Source organism: Rhinopithecus roxellana, chromosome 10, assembly GCF_007565055.1.
Source record: "Rhinopithecus roxellana isolate Shanxi Qingling chromosome 10, ASM756505v1, whole genome shotgun sequence".
NCBI lineage: Eukaryota > Metazoa > Chordata > Mammalia > Primates > Cercopithecidae > Rhinopithecus > Rhinopithecus roxellana.
The window spans coordinates 104,778,641-104,802,212 of record NC_044558.1 but is presented as its reverse complement, the minus strand read 5'-3'; the positions used below and the strand labels follow the sequence as shown (position 1 = coordinate 104,802,212).

General features: G+C 52.2%; 1 protein-coding gene across 4 annotated transcripts in view; it reads right to left on the bottom strand.

The window, feature by feature from the left end:
* Window positions 1-23,572, bottom strand: part of RIMBP2 (RIMS binding protein 2) — a 234,448-nt gene that overhangs the window by 77,820 nt on the left and 133,056 nt on the right. For all 4 annotated transcript variants that reach the window (XM_030939961.1, XM_030939963.1, XM_030939962.1 and 1 more), the window contains one exon: window positions 5,744-5,848. In XM_030939961.1, the coding sequence (XP_030795821.1) occupies window positions 5,744-5,845 (102 nt within the window). In that variant the 5' untranslated portion in view covers window positions 5,846-5,848. The remainder of the gene's footprint in view (window positions 1-5,743; window positions 5,849-23,572) is intronic.

Sequence of the window (23,572 nt, the reverse complement as noted above, 5' to 3'; positions counted from 1 at the left end):
CCAGCCATCCACACACAACTGAGGCCAGCACAGCAAATTCAGTCAAAGCATTAACTATGCATCGGGTGGCAAGCTCAGCTTCTCTCAGTATCACACGTTTCAGTAATGCCCTTAAGACTGAAAGCGATCATCCTACCGGTAAGAGGAATTGTAGACCGAAGTAAAATCGGTCAAGTCTGCAGATGAATTATAAATATGGAAAAGCCCTTTAGCTCACACCACTGGATCATCATAATTGCCGCTTGTCACAAGACAAGACGTTCTTGTGGAGGACGTAACCTACACAAGAAACTGAAAGTCTGAAGCAAAGGAACACAGCCGGACTCCAGGCTGACCGTTCACCTGGAGAGGAAGCTTCAAGGTTTCGGGATCGGATCTCAAGTGGACCACGGGCATGTTAGCCTCAGCCTCCATATCTGTAACATGGAGAAAAAAATGGTGCCTCCATCCCACAGGTTACACGAGGGTTGACTGTTCATTGATTCACTCTGCAGGCTAAAACTGAGCGTTGATGCCAATTTATCGTCGGTCATCTCATCCATGGGATTTTGACCCTACTGCTCCGACTGATGGAACCTCGCCACATCTCCAATTCCTTCTGTGCCCTTGAGCACCTCCGTCCATCCAGGATTTGCTGGGAGCTCCTAGGTGTCAGGCGATATCCTATGCGTCCGATGTACCTTTCACAGAGCTGAAGTGCCAGCAGGTGGAGGTGGGCAGTCGGCAAATCGCCACATGAGCAAGCAGGCAAGTTTTGGCATCAGTAAATGGGGCGATGTGCCATCTGTCTGGGCATGGAGTGGCGTCTGGTCTGAGGGAGACTCAGTGAGAGAAATGAACCAGTTTTGCAACAACCCAGGGACCAGGCATTGTCGATGAGGGTCCCTGAGAGGGAACTGACTTTGGCATGGTCCAGGGAGAGGAGGGAGCAGCTGCAGTGTGAGGAGCAGCTGCAGTGTGGGGAGCAGCAGAGGTGGTTCAGCTCAAAGGAGGCCACGCCTGCACTCCGGGTCCCAGTCTGGAGACGCTGCACCAGCGGATTTGTGCCAGAGTCGTTTCTACCATCGTCATGGCCATTCACAGCCTGTTCTCACACCGCCCCACTCCTTGCTGTGTTGCTGGGACTTTGCTGACACGAGACGCTCCGTAAGCGTCTGCGGAGTGAATGGAGCGAATGGACGCAGGGATTTGTGAATGAGCTCTTGCTCCCAGTCTTCAGGAAGCACACGTCTCCTGAGAGAGCCTATAGTTGCCAGCAGATAGCATGGGTCCTGGCTTGGCTGTCTTTTGCCTTTTTAAACTGTGTCTCTGCTCAGCTCCCAGAGATGAGGGCTGCAGCACGAGCTCAGGATCCCTGACTTCTGGGAGGAGAGCCCTGGGCAGTTTCATCACTCATTCGTCATTCACCCATGTGTTTATTTCTCCGATTTAACAAATCCTTTCCCTTTCACATGACCTCACGTGCTTCTCCCAACCTCCATGCAGGGCAGGAGGACAGGTGGAGCTGCCTGGGAGAAAGGTGCCCCTGGACAAGGTGCTGGGATGTGGGCCCGATATCAGACGCCTGAATGTCCAGCATCTTCTCAGGGGTGGTCAGGTCTGGAGGTGAGGCTGATCCCACAAAGCAATCTCCAAGTACTGCAAAATATGGCAAAATCCACCAGTATTTCAGGAAAAATAAACTCCTGCCTCACATTGCACATCAAGAAAAACAACATTATAGGATCGAGGAAGCTGAGGCTGAAAGCACAAAGAGGCAGGGAGGAGACTCCCAGACGGTGGGGAGGGGCATTTCTAGGACCTGGACTGAAGGAAGAGGCTCCAGGCAGGGTCTCCATGGGGAAAATGGAATCAGAAGTTCCCTGGAGGACTGAGACTTTCCTGAGAGGAATTTTACAGCTCCAGCAGGGAACTGGGGAGCCAAGGAATGATGGGTACACAGATAAGGAAGACAATAAGCAAACAAAAAAAGCAATTAGCTCCAGGGAAAGGAAGAGCTGTACAGAAACGGGAAATGCTGCGGTTACAGAGCTCAAGGAGTTCAGCAGAAGTGTAGGTGCTGGTGAGGACAGAGGGGAGTTCCACGTGGGACGTGGCGTCTGAGGCCACCCAAGCAGTGGTGTCAAGCAGAGAGTGAGTAAGGGAATTGGGGTGCAGTGGCGTCCAGGTGTAAATCCGGGAGTTACCACGCAGAGGTGGTGCTGAAACCCACGCATCTACTCGAGGGCACGAGACAGTGAGTGTAGACTGAAAGGGATGTGGCTTGAGGACTGAGTCTTGGGGTCACCTGTGATGTGTAGGGGGATTGGTGTGGAGAAGGAAACCAGGAGAGGGTGGTGTCCTTGGAGGCCATAAGCTCAAACTGGGCCCCCGGGTCAAAGAAAATAAGGACAGAGGACTACCCACTGGACTGTAAGCCCACACATTGGTGACATTAACAAAAGCCACTTGTTGAGGGTGGGGCCCCGTGACGGCAGGTTCATGAAAGAGCTGGGGTTGCAGAAAGACAGAAGAGGTTGCTTCTTTGAGACGCCTCCACAGCACCCTCATCAGAATCATCTTTGGGCCTTGGATAGTACGAAGATGACTGGTGACTTTTATCTTGGTAGGGGGATGAGGGCCAGTCTTCAGCTGATCCATGCCTCATGGTGGAGGCACCATTGCCTGGTGGGGCAAGCGCTCCAGCTCTGTGCCTCAGGCCCAAATTCAACCCCTGTCCCCTCCCTGGCTGCACCCCAGCCACCCGGCCTTCCTCCTCTTCCCTGGATACGCTGGGCTAGTTCCCAAGGGGACCCGTGTGTGCACTGCGCCCTAACCCTCGCACACTCCCGACCCAGCTCTTGGCGTGGTAGGCGTCGTCTGCTCCTTGAACTGTCACCTGTATCTAAAGTCACGGCCCTGTCAATGTGCCACTCCATCCTCTCAACTCCCTTCACTCCTCGCCATCATCTGGGCTTACTCACTTTTTCATTGACTTGCTCACCTTTCCTTTTTAGCCTGGGAGGGCAGAGCTGTGTCCCACTCGTGGCTGTGTTCCTGCTTCTGGAACAGCAGCTGAGTGGCTGCTTGGAGGGACAGACGGCTGACACTTGGTGAATGACAGCACGAGGAGGCTGGTCACAAGTGCAGCGCAATGACCACCCACGGCAGAAACTGAACGCGAAGATGCACTCTGGAAAGAAGTCCCAGATCTCATTCCACTCAAGAGTCGGCCTTTCTCTTCTCACGCTAAAAACTACATCAAAGCCTCTAGAGATTACAAAATTGGCCCATTTATATTTCATCCAGTTTGTCTCCCTCTGCCACCCGCCCCACTGATGCAGCATCAAGGTGTCCAAAATAGAGACAACGGTGAGTCCCGAGGATAAAGAGTTCCAAGAGAATGGGACAGTACACAAAAGAGATCACGGACGCAGAATAACGGAGTCGGTTCCAGGTCATTCTCCTTGGCATCAAATGCTTAGTAAATATAACTCCAGGCTCCTAGAGAATGTTCTGTTGAGAGGAGACATCCTGTCCCTTCCTGGACAGTCTCTGAGTTTCTACAGACTGATTATCTGTCTCAGACTGTCCCCGCCTGGGGACGTGGCTTCTGGAGTGGTGATGAATGAATGCAGCTACCATCAGGCGTCACCCAGCCACGGGAAAGGTCCTTGAGACATGGCAGGAGAAGATAAGAGTAATATTCCTGCCTGTGTCCCAGCAATATCCCTTGCAGATAACATCTAATGAAATATTGCTGCTCTGGGTACCTGCTACCTTACTATGACAGGTAATAAGGGCTGTGAAGGTCCCATCAGCGCTGGCTTAATGAAATCTATCCTTAATACGATCTCGTGCTAAATGATTAGAGAAATGGCATCAGAACTTATCTACCTGTTCCAACAAGCTCTGCTAATAAACTCTGGAGGAGAAACACTGCTCTGACAGATTCCTATCGCCACCCAGGCCGGGTGAATGACTGTGAGTCCTTTATTTTGAGATCCAAGGCCTGGAGAAGCTGTCAGATGGGTGGAGGGGCCACAGAGGGCAGAGGACTGGCCCATCCCAGCCGGCGCCGGGCGGGAGGCTGCAGACCAGCCAGCTGCACTCTGGCCGTAGGGGTGGCTGCCCTGCCAGGAGGAGAGGGCAGGACTGGGTGGGGACACTGGGCTCCAGAAGGAAATGAGATGAGAACTGTTCACAAGTCCCCACCTTCTGATTTCTTCCCGGGGGCACCCCAAGCCCATAGGCTCCAGGAATACCACCCTCCTAGCTCTTTGGCTAGAGACAGCAGGACCGTGGCTGAGGACTGGAGTGGGGATGAGGTTACCTGTCTCAGCCCCCAGACCCATCACAGGTTCCCAGGAGGTAAAAATCCCAAATCACTCAGTCCTTCCTTCCCTCCTTCCCTGGTGCCTCTCTCCTTTCTCTCCTGATTTCTTTTCCTTTCTGTCTTATCTTTCCTTTTTCCTTTCTTACTAGGGTCATGCTATAAACACTGCTCTGCAGCTCAGTTTCCTCACTTGACAACATGTCATGCGAACAGCCTCAGGACAGCAGGATCACATCACCACGGTCCTGTCCACTGACACCACGGTCCTGTCCACTGACACCACGGTCCTGTCCACTGACACCACGGTCCTGTCCACGGACACCAGCACGGTCCTGTCCACTGACACCACACGGTCCTGTCCACTGACACCAGCACGGTCCTGTCCACTGACACCACGGTCCTGTCCACTGACACCACGGTCCTGTCCACTGACACCAGCACGGTCCTGTCCACTGACACCACGGTCCTGTCCACTGACACCACACAGTCCTGTCCACTGACACCAGCACGGTCCTGTCCACTGACACCACGGTCCTGTCCACTGACACCACGGTCCTGTCCACGGACACCAGCACGGTCCTGTCCACTGACACCACACGGTCCTGTCCACTGACACCAGCACGGTCCTGTCCACTGACACCACGGTCCTGTCCACTGACACCACGGTCCTGTCCACTGACACCAGCACGGTCCTGTCCACTGACACCACGGTCCTGTCCACTGACACCACACGGTCCTGTCCACTGACACCAGCACGGTCCTGTCCACTGACACCACACGGTCCTGTCCACTGACACCAGCACGGTCCTGTCCACTGACACCACGGTCCTATCCACTGACACCACGGTCCTGTCCACTGACACCACGGTCCTGTCCACTGACACCACACGGCACCTGGTGCGGCTGGACCACAGCACACACGCCATCACCCTTAGGTGGCCATCAGTTGGGTCCAGTCCCCATCCCCACTGCCACACAGCAGCACTGCAAGAAAACAAAACTCCTTTTGAACGGGTTCCTGTATTCCTTGCAGGGCATCGTCCAGGATGGAGGTCCAGGATGGAGGTGGCAGGGTCACCCTCTGTGTGACTTTTAGTTTAAACAGATGCAGCACATTGCTTTTTCCAGAAGTGGAAGCAATTCATACCCTGCCAGCCATCTCTACGCATGTGCGTTTCCCTACAGCCTCGCCAGCATCAGAGGTTAGAGCTTTGGATCCACTTTTGCTTTGTAAAACACAAACACAGGTCTACTTAAGAAACACCAGAGCAGGAAAGCAGAAATGACTCTGAATCCTTCAGTGCAAGGAGAGAGAGGAAGAGGCCTGGGAGCCGAGGCTGCAGGTCGGCCGTTCCACCACACCGGGGATCCCCGGCCCACCCGCGGACTCCTTGCCTCACACGCTGCACCCGGCTGCCTGCCACTTACCTTCTGCAGAAGGTCAATTTCCTGCTGCTTGGCGCTGAGAACAGCCAGGGCCTGCTCATGCTCCAACTCCAGCTGCTGCCGCCGTTCAGCCGCCTCTCGCATATGCTGTGGGGACAGAGAGAGGCCTGGCTGAGCAGGGCAGCCTGTGCCCACAGGCGTGCATCCTATACCCTGCACCAAGTGGGCTCTGACTCAGCCCAGTCACTCCAGAGCAGCCCTTCGCCACCCCACGGGGCACCCACCTCCGTGCTTCCAGAGGTGGCACTCTCAATGGGGGAGCCGTGACATGAACAAGCCCTCCACCTGCCTCTTCTCCTCCTCAGGTTCCAAATGCAGCGAGCGTTTGAGCATAACCCTGTTCTCACGCAAAGGTGACTTTCCTCTTTTTGCTTGTTTTGAAAAACTTCACCTCCCTCCTCTGCCTTTTTTGCCCAGGTCCTTTGTATGTAACAGCAAAGGCTTACTGATGTTGTCCTATGTGCCCAGCACTGGTTCAAGGTTTTAGCTGCATTCAAGTCATAGATCCCCATCGTCAGCCTACGAGGTAGGTTCTACAAGTAGCCTCATTCGACAGAGAGGGAAACTGAGGCACAGGAAGTCATCGTTGCCCATCACACAGCTGGGAAGTGGACACCCGTTCGGAATGCAAACCCAGAGTCCTCACCCTCCCGGGAGCTTCCAAACCTCAGGCTCTGGTCCTGACTGCCGACTCCGGTGAACCAGAGCACTCAGACCCAGGAGTCCAGATTCCTTCGCCTACCCCCTCTGGAAAGGTTGCAAGGTGGCCCTCATTGGCCAGGCCCATTTTCTGGAGCAGAGAGGAGAAGCCGTATTCCTGGCTCTGTCCCCTCCTCCTGACGATCTGTCTGTCTTGCTTGGAGGGACAGCGCTAAATCCCCAGCGCCACAGTTTAACTCTCACCTACTCGCCCTCCGTGTGCCCTTCCCTCCCTTCTGACGGGTCTCACGGGCCCAGAGTCACCATCGCATGGGAAATGGCATGGGGTAGAAAAGGCCACAGCGGGCAAGCAGTCATACAGTCATACTGGGAATAGTCACAGAAAACATTTCCTGGGGCCCCCAAGCCACTCCTGGGGGCTTGGACAACCAGCTGCAAAATGCTGCAATTTCACTGTCATTTCCTTTCATTCATATATGTGTGTGTGTGTGTGTGTGTGTGTGTGTGTGGCGACTTCGTGGTCAACATTTTAAAATCTGGGTCTTTTATATGAAAGTCCAGATTCCTTCAAAAATGGGAAGAGTTGGCCACGCATGCCTCCAGAACAGGACTGAGAAGGGAGTGGGAGCTGCCCCTTTTGAGGGCGCACACCCCTGATGGCCACTGCCCCACAGACTTGCCCCCCTGCATACCCTGACATCCGAGGGCCACACAGATGACCCAGGTCCTAAAGCAAGCGGGTGCCTTGGCCCAGCGGGGCACGGGGAACTTTCCTCCTGGGCTGGAACTGGTTGGTCATTTATTCATTATTTTAATGTATTTATTATTTTACAATTCTATTGATTTTTAGTCTTTTACTCATTTTTATTTATTTTTTATTTTTATTTTTTTGAGACGGAGTCTCACTCTGTCACCCAGGCTGGAGTGCAGTGGCAGGATCTTGGCTCACTGTAGCCTCTGCCTCCTGGACTCAAGCTATTTTCGTGCCTCAGCCTCCCTACTAGCTGGGATTACAGGTGCCCACCACCACGCCTGGCTAATTTTTGTATTTTTAGCAGAGACGGGGTTTCACCATGTTGGTCAGGCTGGTCTCAAACTCCTGACCTCAGGGAATCCGCCTGTCTAGGCCTCCCAAAGTGCTGAGATTACAGGCATGAGCCACCTTTACTCATTTTTATTTAGTTTTGGAGTCCTAAAGGCCTGTAGCCTTTGCGAGTCATGAGGTCGGACACACGCGTCCAAGAGAAAGTTAGCATGGTTTCCTGAGGCCGCTGCCAACTCAGCCTGAGCTGGAAAGATGAGCCTGGCAATGGGGAGGCGAGGAAGTCCCTGCTGAGACTGGCAGGCGGCAAGGGCAGGGGGCACTCAGGCTCTGGGGGAGGGGTGTGGGGCCCCGTGGGAAGAGGCAGACAGGCCGATTACATTCTTCTTGCCAGTTTCCCAAAGGTAGCCCTACCTGCTGCCACCGAAAGCTCCTTTCTTCTGGGAAATACCTTGAAACACAACCACTTTCACTGAGGATGGGGAAGGCCTCCACTTTTCATTCTGCAAACTGCTGTGGTTGGTGGGATATTTTGTTTGTGTTTAAAAAGTGAAGTCTTCCTCCCGGGCTGTGTTTCAGGCACGGAGGCCTCACGTGCCGGTTCATCCACCTTTTTAAGCTGAATAACCTCGGCATCCTCTCTGCTGTCTCCAGAAGAGGCTTCCAGGGAACTCGGAAGCTGTAATTACCCTGCACCCCCACAGACATCTGGGGGTTTCACTGTTGCTATGGGAACTCTCACAAGAACCCAGGATCCTGAGAAAACGGAATTCCCCAGAACATGAACAAACCCCATGAAACACGGGTGCCATGGTCCACGGTCAGTGGCCATCGCCGGTTCACGCTGGGGCCTCATGGGTCCCAGGGAAACACCGTGCTTGTATTTTCCCACGTTCACTCCAGTTCTGAGCCCGGGCAGGCCTGGTCCTCCCAGGAAGGAGCCCTGGGTATTTGCTGCTCAGTCCTCCCGAGATCCACCTTGGCACAAGGCTCTCCCCGCCCCGCTGGGCTGTCAGCCCATTTGGGCCTCGCCATTTCTAACGGTCTCTATCCAAGAGCCTCAGCCTCCCCGCCACCCGCCACCAGCTCACTGTGAGTGCAAACCAGCTGCACACGTTGCAGGGTGTTTTTAGGAGGACGGGGACAAGCCACCGAGACGGACAAACCGACAAAGCCCTGAGAGATGCCAGGAATTCTCCGAGCTCCTGAGAAGCGTTGGGAACTCTTCCCCAAACCCCGGCTGCCACGTCGGTGCGGTGGGGCTTTCCTCTGGGGTCGGGTTTCCCCATGAGGGTCCCGGAGGTCCTCAGGATGGCCAGTCTCTGCAGACCCTCATGAGGCCCTCCGTGTGGGGCTTCCAGCTCCAGAGAGGACTGTTTCTACTCCATTTATTCATTCATTGTTTCTCCTGGATATTCGTTCATCGGACTGACATTTATTGAGCACCTACTAGATGCCAAGAAGCTGGGGACACGGAACAGGACAACCATGTCTTCATGAGAGAACACCCCAAGGGTGGGGGCAGAGCATGAAGGCAGATGGATGAAATGAGAAGGGTCCGAGTGTGGCATAGAGGGGGGCGGAGGCACCCAAATGACATCCGAGGTCCTGGACTTCCAGGAGTGGCCATTTCCTACATCCCAACACCTGCCTCAATCTGATATGAGGAGGAGATTTCAGCCGCATTCCACCAGGAGAACTCGCTCACTCGCTCACTCAACAAATATTTCACAAGCACTATGTTTTGTGCCAGGCACCCTGCTGGATTCTGAAGGCTACAGCAACGCAAAACAAAAGCAAAACAAAACCAGCTCTCTTGGAGCTCACATTCTGCAGGGGAGGGGACAGACCTCATCCAAATACACCAATTGTGTGTGTGGACACGGGTCAGCAGTCCTAGGCATGGTGACCGCGGGGTCAGGCGGTCCTAAGAACCATGGGGTCGGGTGGTCCTAAGGGTTATGAACAAATAAAGCCCAGTTGACAAACGCATGCACTACTATGCAGCCACAAAAATTGTAAAAAATTAAATAAAAGGGGAAAAATAGAAAAAATAAACTGTTAAAAAATATACTTTTGGCCAGGCGCTCAAGCCTGTAATCCCAGCACTTTGGGAGGCCAAGACGGGCGGATCATGAGGTCAGGAGATCGAGACCATCCTGGCAAACATGGTGAAACCCCATCTCTACTAAAAAATACAAAAAACTAGCCGGGCGAGGTGGCGGGGGCCTGTAGTCCCAGCTACTTGGGAGGCTGAGGCAGGAGAATGGCGTAAACCCAGGAGGTGGAGCTTGCAGTGAGCTGAGATCCGGCCACGGCACTCCAGCCTGGGTGACAGAGCGAGACTCTGTCTCAAAAATATATATATACACATATATACATATATACATACATATATATACATATATACATATATACATATACTTTTATTTTTTATAATTAAAGGGGATGGGAGCTGCTGTCCAGCTGGGGTCTGGCCCATCAGCTGAGAGGGCCAGGGAAGCCCCCCACCAAGATGGTGCTAAACAATGGCCCAAACCAGAGACAGAGCCCCACGCAGCTGTGGGTGGAAGGCAGGACAGCACAGTGCCCAGAGCCCCCACCCTCACCTAGACACGGTGCCCGGAGCCCCCGTCCCCACCTGGACGCGGTGCCCGGAGCCCCTGCCCCCACCTAGATGTGTCCTTGAGCCATGCCACTAACAGGGGCTGCGAGGGCCTCTGCGGCTCCTGGAAAGCCCCCAAAAGTTCCCCCAGACACTGGCTCGCTAGCATGGACAATGTCCCACGGGAAGGATAGACTGGGGAAGAAACGTCTCTGCAGAGTCTGCCAGCGACCGTCACTTAGTGTCCTCGGCCGGAAGGAGCCCGATGCCCCCTGAGGTGGACCCCTGACCCCATGTCACATCCCAGCTCAGAGCCCCTCGGTGGGGAGTAAAGTAGCATGCTGTCACAGGGCCACCTGCCTGCCTCTCACGCCCCACTGTGACACCCTGGTTTTCTCACTGTTTCCAAAGAGCAGACCGGTGCCCACCTCTGGACCTTCGCACGTGTTGCTCTCCCTGCCAGCCCGACTCTCGCCTTCCAGCCTTCGCCCAAATGCCACTTCACAGTGAAGTCTGGTGGCCTCCCAGCCCCTCCTGGACATGCCACGTTCTCCACCCGCCGTATTTTCCTCCTGACCACCCCCACCCCCAACACACTGGATGGCTCTTGCCTGCTGTGTGTTCCTCCCCCCAAAACATGAGCAGGCACCTTGCCCCACTGTGTCCCTGTCCCCACAACAGGTCACTCGGCACAGATGCCAAATCCTCAAACTGCCACCCTCGTGGCCTTCAGAGCTCAGTCCCACTGCTGTCCCCACCACCCCCGTCTCTAGCTGTATGGGCCTCCTCCCAGCCCCTGGAGCTCTCCACACTCCCCACGTCAGGGGCTGACAGGGAAGGTTGGGGGAAAGGTGCTTCCAGCTTTTCACGTCAGCAAAAGCCATTAAAGAGCCTGAACACCTGGGCTCAAATACCAGCTCTGATACTGGCCCGCTATGTGGCCTTGGAGTAGTTACTTAACTTCTCTGGTCTCCATGTTCTTCTTTTGGATTAATTTTTCAACACTATTCTTTTACAATTAGTAATTAATGAAATAACTAATGTTAATTATTAATTAACACCTACTTCATAGAGGTGTTTTGAATTTTACCTGAGCTAGAATAGTACCTGGCATCTATTAAGTTCTTTGTGTTATGTTTTAGTCCCAAGAGGAGAAACCCTTTCCCACTGGACGTGTATAGCCCTGTTGATGCCACTTAAACTCCAGGGTGGGAGGGAGGGACTCACGAGGCAACCACGGCTGCACCAACAGGATGACGGACAGCTACAGCCGCATTGGTAAAATGACGGTGAGAAATCGGAATGTGGCCGCTGCCATTTATTAAGCACCTACTATATGCAGGGCACGATGCCTGCCCAGGCACTGTCTCATTTAAGGCTGAGGGTTGGGTGCTATGGTCACTGCTTCCCAGCAGAGCAATGGACTCAGGGAAGCTGAGCAAGGGCTGAAAGCCACAGCTGGAACATGGCCCATGAGAAGGTCGGAACTCATGGCCAGTCTGCTCCCAGCCACTGCCCCACTTCTGGGTTGAGATGACTTAACACCAGCCACTGTCATCTTGGAGCACTACGGGGACCGGGGCAGAGAAGCAGCTTTTGACTCCCTCGTGGCCCAGCTGGCCTGGGTGGCCAATTGTGCAGATGCTTAATTCTGCCATTTTGGTTTAATTCTCGCTAATTTTGTGCTTCTCTTTATTTTGGAAGGGGGCACTGCCAAAGGCAGCCTGTATCATCTTTATTTAGCTCTGGGCAGGAAGTTGTTAGCGAGAGGGCACCACCTTCCCCATCAGGACTCGCTAGGTAGATTCACCAGGCACCGAAACAGCTCAGGGCATGGTCCTGCGGCCTCAGAGTCACCGAGGAGAAAGGGGTGGCAGATGGTATGCTGGGCTCTTGCTTCGGGGTGCCAGTGAAACGAGGGTTTAGAGATCAGATGGATGGAAACAAGTGCAGTGAAGAAGCCTTTGTATTTCTACGGTTAATGAACCAAGTCCGTACGAAGCAGCTGTCAGAAAGGTGTGAATGAGAGAAGCACTCAGCCCTTGAGGACAGCCTCAGTTTCATCACAGATGCCATGGCTGGGAGAACAAGGTTTGCTGGGGCTTGTTTTGGTTTCAGCATCCATCTCTCCAAATCTTACCTGTTTCTGCAAAGCCCTCATCCCCCTCCAGCCACTGCCCATGTATCTGCTTCCTGTCTCAACAAAACTTCTTACAGGATCGGTTCTGCTCACTCCCCTACGGCCTCCCCTCCCATGCGCTCTTCCAGCCCTTCCAGTCAGCCTCCTTCCTGTCACTTGGCTGAGATTCTCCCAGTAAGGCAGCCGAGGAGTTCCTGCGGCCCGAGCCCATGGCCACTTTCCTGCCCTGACTGGACCAAATCCCTCAGCAGCACCTGACGCCAGGGCTGCTCCTCCTGGACATGCCCTGGACTCTGGCCCCCGTGGCCGCACTGACCTGGCCTCCCTCCTTGACCTCTGCAATGACCTCCTGCTGATCTCTAAATCCTAGAGGGGCCACGGCTCTATTTATACCGTTCCTTAGGTGATCTTAGCCAGCTTTGAGGTTATAATTGCCACATAATTCCAAATGAACCCTTCATCCCCCCGCCCTCCCAACTCATACCCAACTGCCTACTCATCATCCCCACATGGATGTACGGGAGGAAGCTCAAATTTAGCCTGTCCGAAATAGAATTCTTGATTTTCTTCCTCAAACAAGTTCCCTCCCCAAGCTGTGCCATCTCAGCCAAGGACACCACCATCCCCTCAGCTCCTCCAGATGCAAAGCTGAGAGTCATCCTTGATTTCCTGCTTCTCCAGAGCCACTGGCTGCACCAGAGATTGCCCCACAGCCATTCTCCTTCAACAGCACAAAGGCTGCCAACTGCACCGGGTACAAAATCCAGACTTCTGGCTGCAGCCAACAGGCTCCCCTGTGATCCAGCCTCTTCTCTGCCTTCACCTCTCGCCTCTGCCCCTTCCTCGCTGTGCTTTTGCCACACTGGCTTCTGCTCAGTTCCATGACCACGTCAAGGTCATCCCCAACTCCAGGTCTTAGCAAGTCCCACTCCTGCTGCCCAACATGCTTGTCCCTGCATCACCACATGGCCAGCCCTTCACGGCATGATGGGATTTAGGATGTGTTCCCTCCAAACCTCATGTTGAAATGTGATCCCTGTGTTGGAGGTGGAGCCTGGTGGGAGGGTCTGGGTCATGGTGGCGTAGCCCTCATGAATGGCTTGGTGCCCTCTACATAGTGATAAGTGAGTTCTTACTCTGAGTTCACTGGAGAGCTGGTTGTTTAAGAGAACCTGGCTCTGCCTCCCTGTCTCTTGCTACCTCACTCACCATGTGGTACACCTGCTCCCACTTTGCCTTCTGCCATGTCTGGAAGCTTCCTGAGGCCTCACCAGAAGCTGAGCAGATGCTGGTGCCATGCTTGTACAGCCTGCAGAACTGTGAGACAAATATGCTTCTTTTCTTTACAAATTACCCAGTCTCAGGTATTTCTTTATAGCAACACAAAATGGACAAAGACATGGCAAGTGTCCTGACCAGTGACCAGAGATTATTTTATTTACATGTTTATTTTATGTCATCCTTTCCATGCCACTCCCTACCCTTGTCCATGATAACCACAGGATTAGAGGACTTACTTCCCTGTCTGCTGGTGCACCCCCAGCCCATAACAGCCTCTGACATGTGCTGAGGCAGAATCAATGATAGCAAAGGTGAGGCCTCTCACCTAGAACATCTTTCCCATGCCCCCAGCCCACACTCCCCCCTCTCCATCCCTCACAGCCTCCAACATGACTCTGCAGCAATGCTGTAACCTGCTTTGTACTATTCTGATTAATTTCATGTAATTCTCACTTTCTCAACTGGACTAGAAATGGTTCCACTTCCGTGTGCGCACTCCACAGGCAGCAGGAGTCTAATTCACATTTTCTAAGTGGAATTAAAGCAATGATTATGAGTAGAGGATCCATCCCGTGGCTGTCGGGAAACCAAACTTTAACACTTGAGGAGCCTAGAGAAGGCTGGATCCTCACTACCAAAGATTCCACATTTCACCAAACCCACAGTCAAAACTGTGAACCACAGACATAAGCTGGTTCTCCTGGAGGCCATCACACTGGCAGAGTTAGTCACGCAGCTATAATAAAACCTCCCTTGGAGATGGGCTTTGAGACTGAGGAGGGGAGAGTGAAGTGGATGGTGAAAAAAAATGTAAGCCAAAAATAGGAGAGATATTGGCTGCAAAGGCTGAAATTCGTGGTGTTAGGTGGATGGTGGGGGAAAAGATAGCTCGGTCAGGGGGTGGTGGGGGCCATGAGTTTAATATTAGTGAGGTCTACGAAGTAGCCAAAAACAGAGAAATAGACAAGGCTCACAAACACACCGACATGCTAAATATATCCATCCATCCTGGCATGAGGACATACTGATTCATTCTGCACAGCGTTACTTTCCTAAATGTAGCCAGTGTGCATGTCTCTGTTGAAACATCTATGGAAAAATCAGTGTTGCAAGGCTGAGATATTAATCAGTGTTTCTTTCTGTCACTGACCCTCTATTTCTCCTCCATTCCCCTCCCACTTCCCATCCTAAGGGCTCCTTTCTGTGCTCACTGCCTCGGGGAGGATGAGAGATGGATCAGGAAAGAGCAGAAACTGGGGACTCCCCTGGGCTTTGGTCTGCAGAGATACAGGGAATCAAGAACACAGCATACAGAGGGGTTACTGTGAGAAACGGAGACCAGACTTCCCTTCTAATTTGCAGAAACACAAGGCTTCACCCGAGTCAGACAGATTAGCTGAGAAGAACCAATGCATGTATAGACACTGGTGGATTCTGCAGAGATGGGCTCTTGGCTCTGCTTTCTGGAAAGGTCCAGAGAGATGATTCCTAGAGAACTTACGGCTAGCATGGGGAGTTGAGCTTAAACATCCCCGGCAGGGATTTCTGAATGACATTGGGATAGCTAAGAGCCCACGTGAATGCACACAACTAAACAATTAAATTCCTTCATGTCCTATATTTTACCATGTTGTCGTGTAACTTTTATCTTTGTCTCTGAAATAATGGAAACAACTGGTAGACTGTGCCTTGCCTACTTTTACAGCCTACATAAGAGCAACACACATAGGATAGAATGGTGGGAATCTCAGCATGTGTACACTTGGATGAGGGCAGGATGGAATCCCATGGCAACTTGGCTTTGGGTAACCCTGCACCCCAGCCTAGATCTCACCTTAGTATGCCAATCAACTGCCTCATGGCTCTCAGATCTACTCTGTCTCCTTCTCTTGTTTTGCTCAATATCAGAAAGAGCTAAACTTCCCAGATGCCCTCGCCCTCTGTTTCTGGGTGATCAGTCAACAGGCAGCATTGGCCAGAGGGAAGCCAGGGATTTCTCCCTCTTTTTCTGCCTCCTGAGTTGTCTCTGGTAGTGGCTCCATTTCCTGTCCGTCTCTAATCCATGGTCTCTGCTCCTGACTGAGATTGTCATCACCTCCATTGTCCCTTCAGCCTTAGAGGTGATGCCAGCTTCACGATGCAGCCATTTGGCTTCTTAGCTCTTCTATCCCGTGTGTCACCAATCCCCTGTATTAATGTCCCTCCATTTGAAATACCTTGGCTGGCTCCTGCTTTTTGACTGAAGTCTGACTGGTAGACTGAAGGAAAAGGATGAAACCAACTCCAAATCGATGACACATTTATATCCCTCTTTCAAAATGAGCGCCTTAAAAGTGAATTAAGCACTTTGGGAGGCCGAGGCGGGCAGATCACGAGGTCAGGAGATCAAGACCATCCTGGCCAACATGGTGAAACCCCGTCTCTAGTAAAAATACAAAAAATTAGCCAGGCGTGGTGGCAGACACCTGTAGTCCCAGCTACTCCGGAGGGTGAGGCAGGGGAACTGCTTGAACTCGGGAAACGGAGGTTACAGTGAGCTGAGATCCAGCCACTGCACTCCAGCCTGGCGACAGAGCGAGATTCCGTCTCAAAAAAAAAAAAAAAAGAAAAGTGAATTAAGTAATTTTGAGGGGGGTTGTTCTGTTTCAACAACTGTTCCTGTGTTGTCCCTTTCACTTGAGTTGTTATAACTAAATTCAAACCTGCTTCATAGACTTACTGTAACAATTTTAAGTTAAAAAAACAAAACCTCACTGAAATGTTGATTTTGCTACCTACCTACAAAGCAGAAGCTTGTTCCGGTCCCGGCTGTCAGACAATCCTGGGCTGATAGCTACTTTAATGAATTGGTAGCAGAAGTATACATTGGGGTACAGGGAGATGGGGGTGGGAATAGACGTGCTTGGTTTACCTCAAGAGTTATAATATCACAGGGGCAAAGGCAGGTTTGGTAAGTTCCAGCTGCCATTTCTCTCCAAGGGCCAGGAAACAAGGTCCTAAGATAGAAGTCACTGGCCATGAACAACCTTATTCAAGGAAAAGAACCTCGTCTGCAGGACACCTGTGGTGTGAAGGCTGAGACCTGTGCATTCAGCAACAGAACCAGCCACGGTGGGGCTGCAGTAAACCTCCTGGCTTATCAGCCAGTCCACAGGACCAAAACAGAGGCCAAATGCCAACTCACCCTGGAACTCAGCCACACATAAAAGAGGGAGATGTGCTCAGAGTTCAGTGGGAGGGTGGGGAGCAAAGTAGGAAACGGGCTGCACGGCAGCTCCCGAGCCCTGTGTGTGGCAACAACCCAAACCCACGTTAGTGTTTATCATAGGTCACCACCTACAACTGGTGGGAAAATGGTGTTCTTATTCCTGTATGCACACTGCTGGCACAGTTTTCCCAGAGAACCTGCCTGAGACCCAGCCCGGCTCCAGAAGTCAGCCTCCACATGCTTACCTAAACACATCTGAAGATTACTAAGTTCTAGAAGTACTGTTATGCTAAGTACTGAACACATATCACCCATTTAATCTGCACAATTCTTGAAGCAGGTGATATTTTCATTCCCATTTACAGAGAAGGAAACCAAGGCGCAGAGAGGTTAAGTAACGTGTTCAAGTTTGCCCAGCTAGTAAAGGCTCAAGCCAGGATTTGCACCTAGCGAGCCCAGCTCACACTCTCTCCACTGTCTCCGCTCTCTACTGTCTAAGAGGCCTCCTCCAGGACCTCTCTCATATTTGTGGGATGTGCTGATATTTGCGGGATGTGCTGATATTTGCTGGGACTCTCTGCAAGGCAGTACACATGAGAACCTTTTCTACAGTGCCCCCAAGTCACTCCGCCTCCTTCCTTCCAGAGTTCTCAGGCCACCATGCACACCGTGCCTCTGTCACACGGCTGGGGCAGAGCCATCTGCACTTCTCCTGGGGGGCAACTGTACTTTCATTCGCACGACTTCCACAAGCAACTAGGATTCTCTCTGTTCCTGGGAGCACAAAGGGCTCAGGGACTCCCAAAGGGAGTCTGAAAACCCCACGTTTCACCCAAAGACAGAATCCCATCACACCCTGGCACCAGGCTTCCGCCTCCCCGCACAGAGACCTTCCCAGGGCACACGCTGTCATTCATGGGGAGGCTTCACATCTGAAAAGGACTCAGGATTATGCACCATGGCCAAAAATGCCTGTCTGAAATTCTCTGCCTATGGCAGGATTTATTTTTAAAGCAGCGATATTTATAGCCGGCTGTCGACATTCACGCCAGCGCTTAAGCTGCCTACAAATGTCAGGGTGCCGCTTTCCCAGGGAAAATCTCGGATGTGACACGGAACGAACAAACCTGGAGCAAACTGAATTATCTCCTCAACGTCAGATCAAAGGTGGACTTGTCCTCTGCTTTGGATGCCGCCTTGCCTGAGCGAAGAAATTAAGGAAAAAGCAATTTCCCCTAACAGGAGTTAACGGCGACACTTTGAATGTCACATTAGTGGGATCTGCTATGCATGGTAGAAATAATGAAGCATGTATGTACACATGATTTCCTTTCACCCAGCACCTGGCAGAAAGAATGCAAGCACTCACAGAACCCACGTCTGCAAAAGCGAGAAAGACAAGGTCTTTAAAGCTGTTTGTTTTCATGGCATCATGACTCTCTGCCCCAGCCACAGAAGTCACACTCATTCAGAATGAGAATGAACGTGGAAAACAGTCCTGTGAATTCAGTGAAGTCTATTTCAGCCAAAGTATGTTAGTTTCTCAAACTGGGAAAAAAATGGATCGTTAGGAGTTCCTTTGGGAAAAAAAGAAAAAAAAAGAGAGAGAGAGATTTTCCTGAGTCTTAATTAGTCTTTGATCCTAAAGCCTCCCTCCTTCTCCTCTGGCCTTGATGAATCCCGGAGGCGCAGGGGCGGCAGCACTCATCCCATGCTGCTTTGGGAGGGTTATTTTTCTCACACACGGTTTCTGTCATGCTCCAGTGGTTCTGGCTGTGAGCCCGCGATTTTGGCCAGCCAGGTGGAGGGGATCCTATCAGCTGGACCTGTGTTCAATGCCATTTCCAACGTGTACAGGCTTTGTGCCCTGGGGTGAGTTAGGTACCTCTCTGAACCTCAGGTTTCACATTTATTGAATGGCAGCAAAAAGCACCATCCTTCCTAGGTTGTTGCAAGAATGAGATTAAATGTGAGATTCAAAGGGATTGGTACAGAGGCCAGGTGTGGTAGCTCACGCCTGTAATCCCAGCACTTTGGGAGGCCGAGGCAGGTGGATTGCTTGAGTCCGGAAGTTTGAGACTAGCCTAGCAATATGGCAAAACCCCATATCTACTAAAAATACAAAAAATTTGCCAAGTGTGGTGGCAAACACCTGTAGTCCCAGCTTCTCAGGGGACTGGGGCTCAGGCAGGAGGATGGCTTGAGCCCAGGAGGTCAAGGCTGCAGTGCGCCTAGGAATGCACTGCACTCCGGCCTGGGTGAGAGAGTGAGATCCTATCTCAAAACAAAACAAAACAAAACAAAAAAAACAAAGTGATCGGCACAGGAACTATGTTTCATGTAAATATCACTCAGCTTTATTTAGGTCTGCCACTTTATGATTTGGCTTCTGTTAGTTCCCTCCCGTTTTCATTATTTGATCTCCCCTTTCCTGCCTTCTGTTTTTTGTTGTTTCTTTTTGTTCATTTTGTTTTGTTTTGTTTTTGAGATGGAGTCTCGCTCTGTCGCCCAGACTGGAGTGCAATGGCGTGATCTTGGCTCACTGCAACCTCCACCTCCTGGGTTCAAGCAATTCTCACACTTCAGCCTCCTGAGTAGCTGGAATTACAGGCATGTACCACCACGTCTGGTTAATTTTTGTATTTTTAGTAGAGATGGGGTTTCACCATGTTGACCAGGCTAGTCTCAAACTCCTGACCTCAGGTGATCTGCACACCTCAGCCTGCTGGGTGATTCTTGATCACCAACCTCTCCAGCACCAGCCACTGTGTTAGATCACTGGGCACATTCTATGCTTTGAACCCTTACATCTAGAAAGGTACTTTACGGCCACTTTAAAGATGAGAGGATACCACAGTTCCCAGAAATGAGTTCGCTTGATCGCATGTAAACAACTAGTTAACGATCGCATTCAAATTTGAACCCAGACTGTTCTAACTAAAAGCCCAAAGTCTTTGAATTAGGTTAGGCTACTGAAATCAACAGGAATGTCCCCCTAGGGTGGGTAAGGATTCTGCCGCTGACTCATTGGCCCTAAACTGTAAAGCATTGTAGACTATGGCGGAGAGTACGTCCATGCCTGTAGCCATCTGACATGGTTTGGCTGTGCCCCACCCAAGTCTCATCTTGAATAGTAACTCCAGTAATTCCCATGTGTTCTGGGAGGGACCTGGTGGTAGATCATTGGATCATGGGGCGGTTTCCCCCACACTGTTCTTGTGGTAGTAAGTCTCACAAGAGCTGAAGGGTTTATCAGGGGAAACCCCTTTCCCTTGATTCTCATTCCCTTCTCTTCTCCTGCCTGCCACCGCGTGATACATGCCTTTCACCTTCCACCATGATTGTGAGGCCTCCCCAGCCACGTGGAATGGTGAGTCCATTAAACCTCTTTCCTGTATAAATTACCCAGTCTCGGGTATGTCTTTATTAGCAGCATGAAAACGAACTAATCCACCATCTCACTGTCCTCACTCCGGTCTCAGCAGCCCTGCTGAGCAGCTCTGGGGTAGAGGAGGCTGTGAGGGGGAAGGCTCCAGCCACTTCCTGCAGGAGGGATGCTTCTGTCCATGGGAGACCAGCACACAGTGGCGCCTCGTGAAAGCCCATGGCTCCATCACCCTGAGCCCCCTTCTGTGCCGGGCCCCCAGCAGCTATGGACAGAGCCACTCCCCAGAAAGTGACCACATGATGGTTTCCTGCCTGTGATGGCCTCCTTCAGGCACACCTTTCTCTCAGCTGCAGGCTACACAGAGGAGCCAAGGAGTACCGCGCACCTCTCTGCATGTCGGGACTCCTGTCCTGTCCCTGAGGAATAGGACCCTCAAGGTGTTCTGCCCAGGCCATCAGACCACAACCGCCCCGATGTCACTGAGTGGAGTGAAGAGAGACTGGGATGTGCATCTGGCTCCCCTGACAGGCCCCGCTTCTCACCCTGTGAGTCCACAAGGCCCGCAGCAACAAAGGGCCATAAACCGGGGCTTTAAAACGGCAGCAACCCATCCTCTCAAGCCCTGGAGGCCGGAAGTCCTCAGTCAAGGTGTGGACAGGGCCACGCACCCTCTGAAGGCTCCAGGGCAGGCTCCTCCCTGCCTCTCCAATCTCCTGGACACTCCGTGGCTCATGGTCATATCGCTCTGATCTCTGCTTCCATCCATGCGTGGCTTCCTCCCTGAGCATCTGTGTCTCTATCCAAACTCCCCTCTCCTTTCTCTTACAAAGTCTGTCACTGGATGAGGGCCTGCCCTGATGTGTGACCTCACCTTTACCTGGTTACATCTCCAAACACCCTATTTCCAAACTAGGCCCCACACCCAGGTGTGTGGGGAGAGACATGGGGAGAGGCCGATTCAGCCCACCCCTCCGTCCAGAAGCTTCTCACCTGCCTTCTGCTCCCTGGGCTCTGTGACCACTGATCCTGCTCACAGCCTCTGGTGGTTTCGCCGGCCCCTGCCTCTAATTGCTTCTAGACTGAGCTCTCTGAAGTTAAACCTTGTGAGTGTGAAGTTAAACCGTTCTTCCCTGCCAGGACTCTAAAATAAAGCCTGGGTGACAGAGCAAGACTCCTTCTCAGAGAAAAAACAACAACAAAAAATAAATGAATACACCATGTGTTTCTGTGCATAACCAGTCATGGGCTGCAGGGAAGCAGGGCACGTTGTCTTTAGCTAAACTGGATGATCACTGTTAAGACAGATGGCACATCAGCGATATTTGGAAACAAAAAAGCCCGCATATGAATGTGACCAGTGGGCTAATTATCAGTTCAGAGAGGCCCTGAATGCACACTGGCACAGCTCCACAGCTGTTAATTACCTCCATGAACACAGGACAAGCAGTCTTCATTCACAGGCTGCACACCGCCCCCTGCCCCCCAGTCACTTTAGGACGTGGAAGACACAAGATGCGTCAGGTGCGAGATGAGAATGGTGACCACGGGGTTTGGGATGAAAAGCCGTGGTGATGACTGCCTGAGCATCATGCTTTAACCCAAGTGAGCCACTTCTACTGTTCTACTGCACCTGTCATCTACTAATGGAACAACGTGGGTTTCTTGAGGATCAGCCGGGAGGTCCGTAGAGTGGGAACCTGGAGTTCTCCCACCCCGAGGATCCAGGGGTCACTATGCTCGCCATCTCCCACACGTGGTGATGCCCCGACCCTGAGCCGCACATCCCTAGGTTTCCCTGTCGCAGCAGACGACACCATTGCTGCCCCCAAAACTCACGTCCTGACTCCTTCCCGCCTCTCACACTCCACGTCCAGTCCATCAGCAAACCCTGTTGATTCCACCTTGAAGACACACCCCAAGCCTGTGCCCTGAGCCTGCGTGCTTCTCCCCACCATGACTCGGTGGAAGCCCCCGTTATCTTGCATCAGGACACGGCTCCCAGTGGGGTCCCTGCTTCCACTCCTGATTTTTTCTGTGTGGCCACTGGAGTGACTCTCTACAAAGCAAAGCCAGACACACATCCTCTCTCAATTCCAATGGCATCTGATACACACGGAGTGCAAAACTATGCCACAGTCGCCCCCTGCATCTGAGGTAGGAAGGTAAGAGATGAGGCGTAGAATTGGGACCAAACAGGACTAGCTAAATCAGGTCCCAGGCAGAAGCACCTTCCCATGAGACGCACCCACAGTGCCATGTCTGTTGACCATTGCCATGGCAACACCCAGAAGTTACTACCCCTTTCCATGGCAATGACCCAGCCATCCAGAAGTTACCACCATTTTCCAATAATTTGCTGCATAACCTGCCCCTTAATTGGCATGTAATTAAAACCTGGTTTAAATCCAACTTCAGAGTCACCTCTGAGCCACTACTCTAGGTGCACGGCCTGTGAGGTAGCCTTGCTCTGCAAGGAGCAGGACCTCTGCCGCTGCTATGCACAGACGCTTCAGTAAAAGCTGCTACCACCACCAGCTTGCCCTTGAATTCTCCCTTGGGCAAAGCCAAGAACCCTCCCAGCCTAAGCCCTGATTTGGGGCTCCCTGCCCTGCACCACATCTACATTCTTGCTGACGTGACTTCTTGGCTCCTCTTAGCTGGAGACAGAGTTAACGTCCCTATCCCCTGAAACCAGGCAGACACTGAGCTTTGCTTTGGCCAACAGAATTCAAGAAGTGCCTTGCTCCATTCAAGCCTGGGCCTCATGAGGTCTTCCATGTCTCTGCCTCATTCATGGCCCAACTGTGCCCTGGCCAGAAGCCCTATCTCACCTGATGGAGGAGGGGAGAGCAAGGAGCAAGGTGGTCACCCCAGTCCAACCAACCAAGACCCTCCAGTGGCCACACCCAGGTGCATGTGAGCCCTGGCTGGACCGGAAGAGCTGTTCAGTCCAGTTCAGTCAAGCTGAGAAGCTCCATGCAGCCAACCAGAGGTTTGGGAGCAATGATGGACTGTGACCGCTTCAAGCCCCAGGCTTCGGGATGGTTTGTTATGCAGCCTTGTTGGGACAGGGGATAATACATACAGTTCCACAATTCTTGGAGTTCTACCTTGGCCTGTAAGACTCTAATTTATTCCCAATCCAGGTTTCATTTTTTTTCCTTCCCTGCCCCTCCCCATTCACTGACTGGCCCACCTTCTTCTCCTTGGACATGTCAGGCGTCCACGCACCCCAGGCCCTCTGCACTCCCCTCTGCCTGGAATGCTCCTCCCTGAACACTGACAGGGCTGCTTCCTCCCTCTGCTCAACATATATGTCTCAGGAAGCCACCTGGACCACTCTTTTAAAGTGCCACCATCAGCAGGAACTGATTTCCTGCTCCTCTACCCAGTTTATTTTTCTGCAAAGCACTGATCACTGCCTGACGTTATATCACATGCATTTGACTTTTTCTTCATTGGGGAGTTGAATGTTGAAGTCTATTTC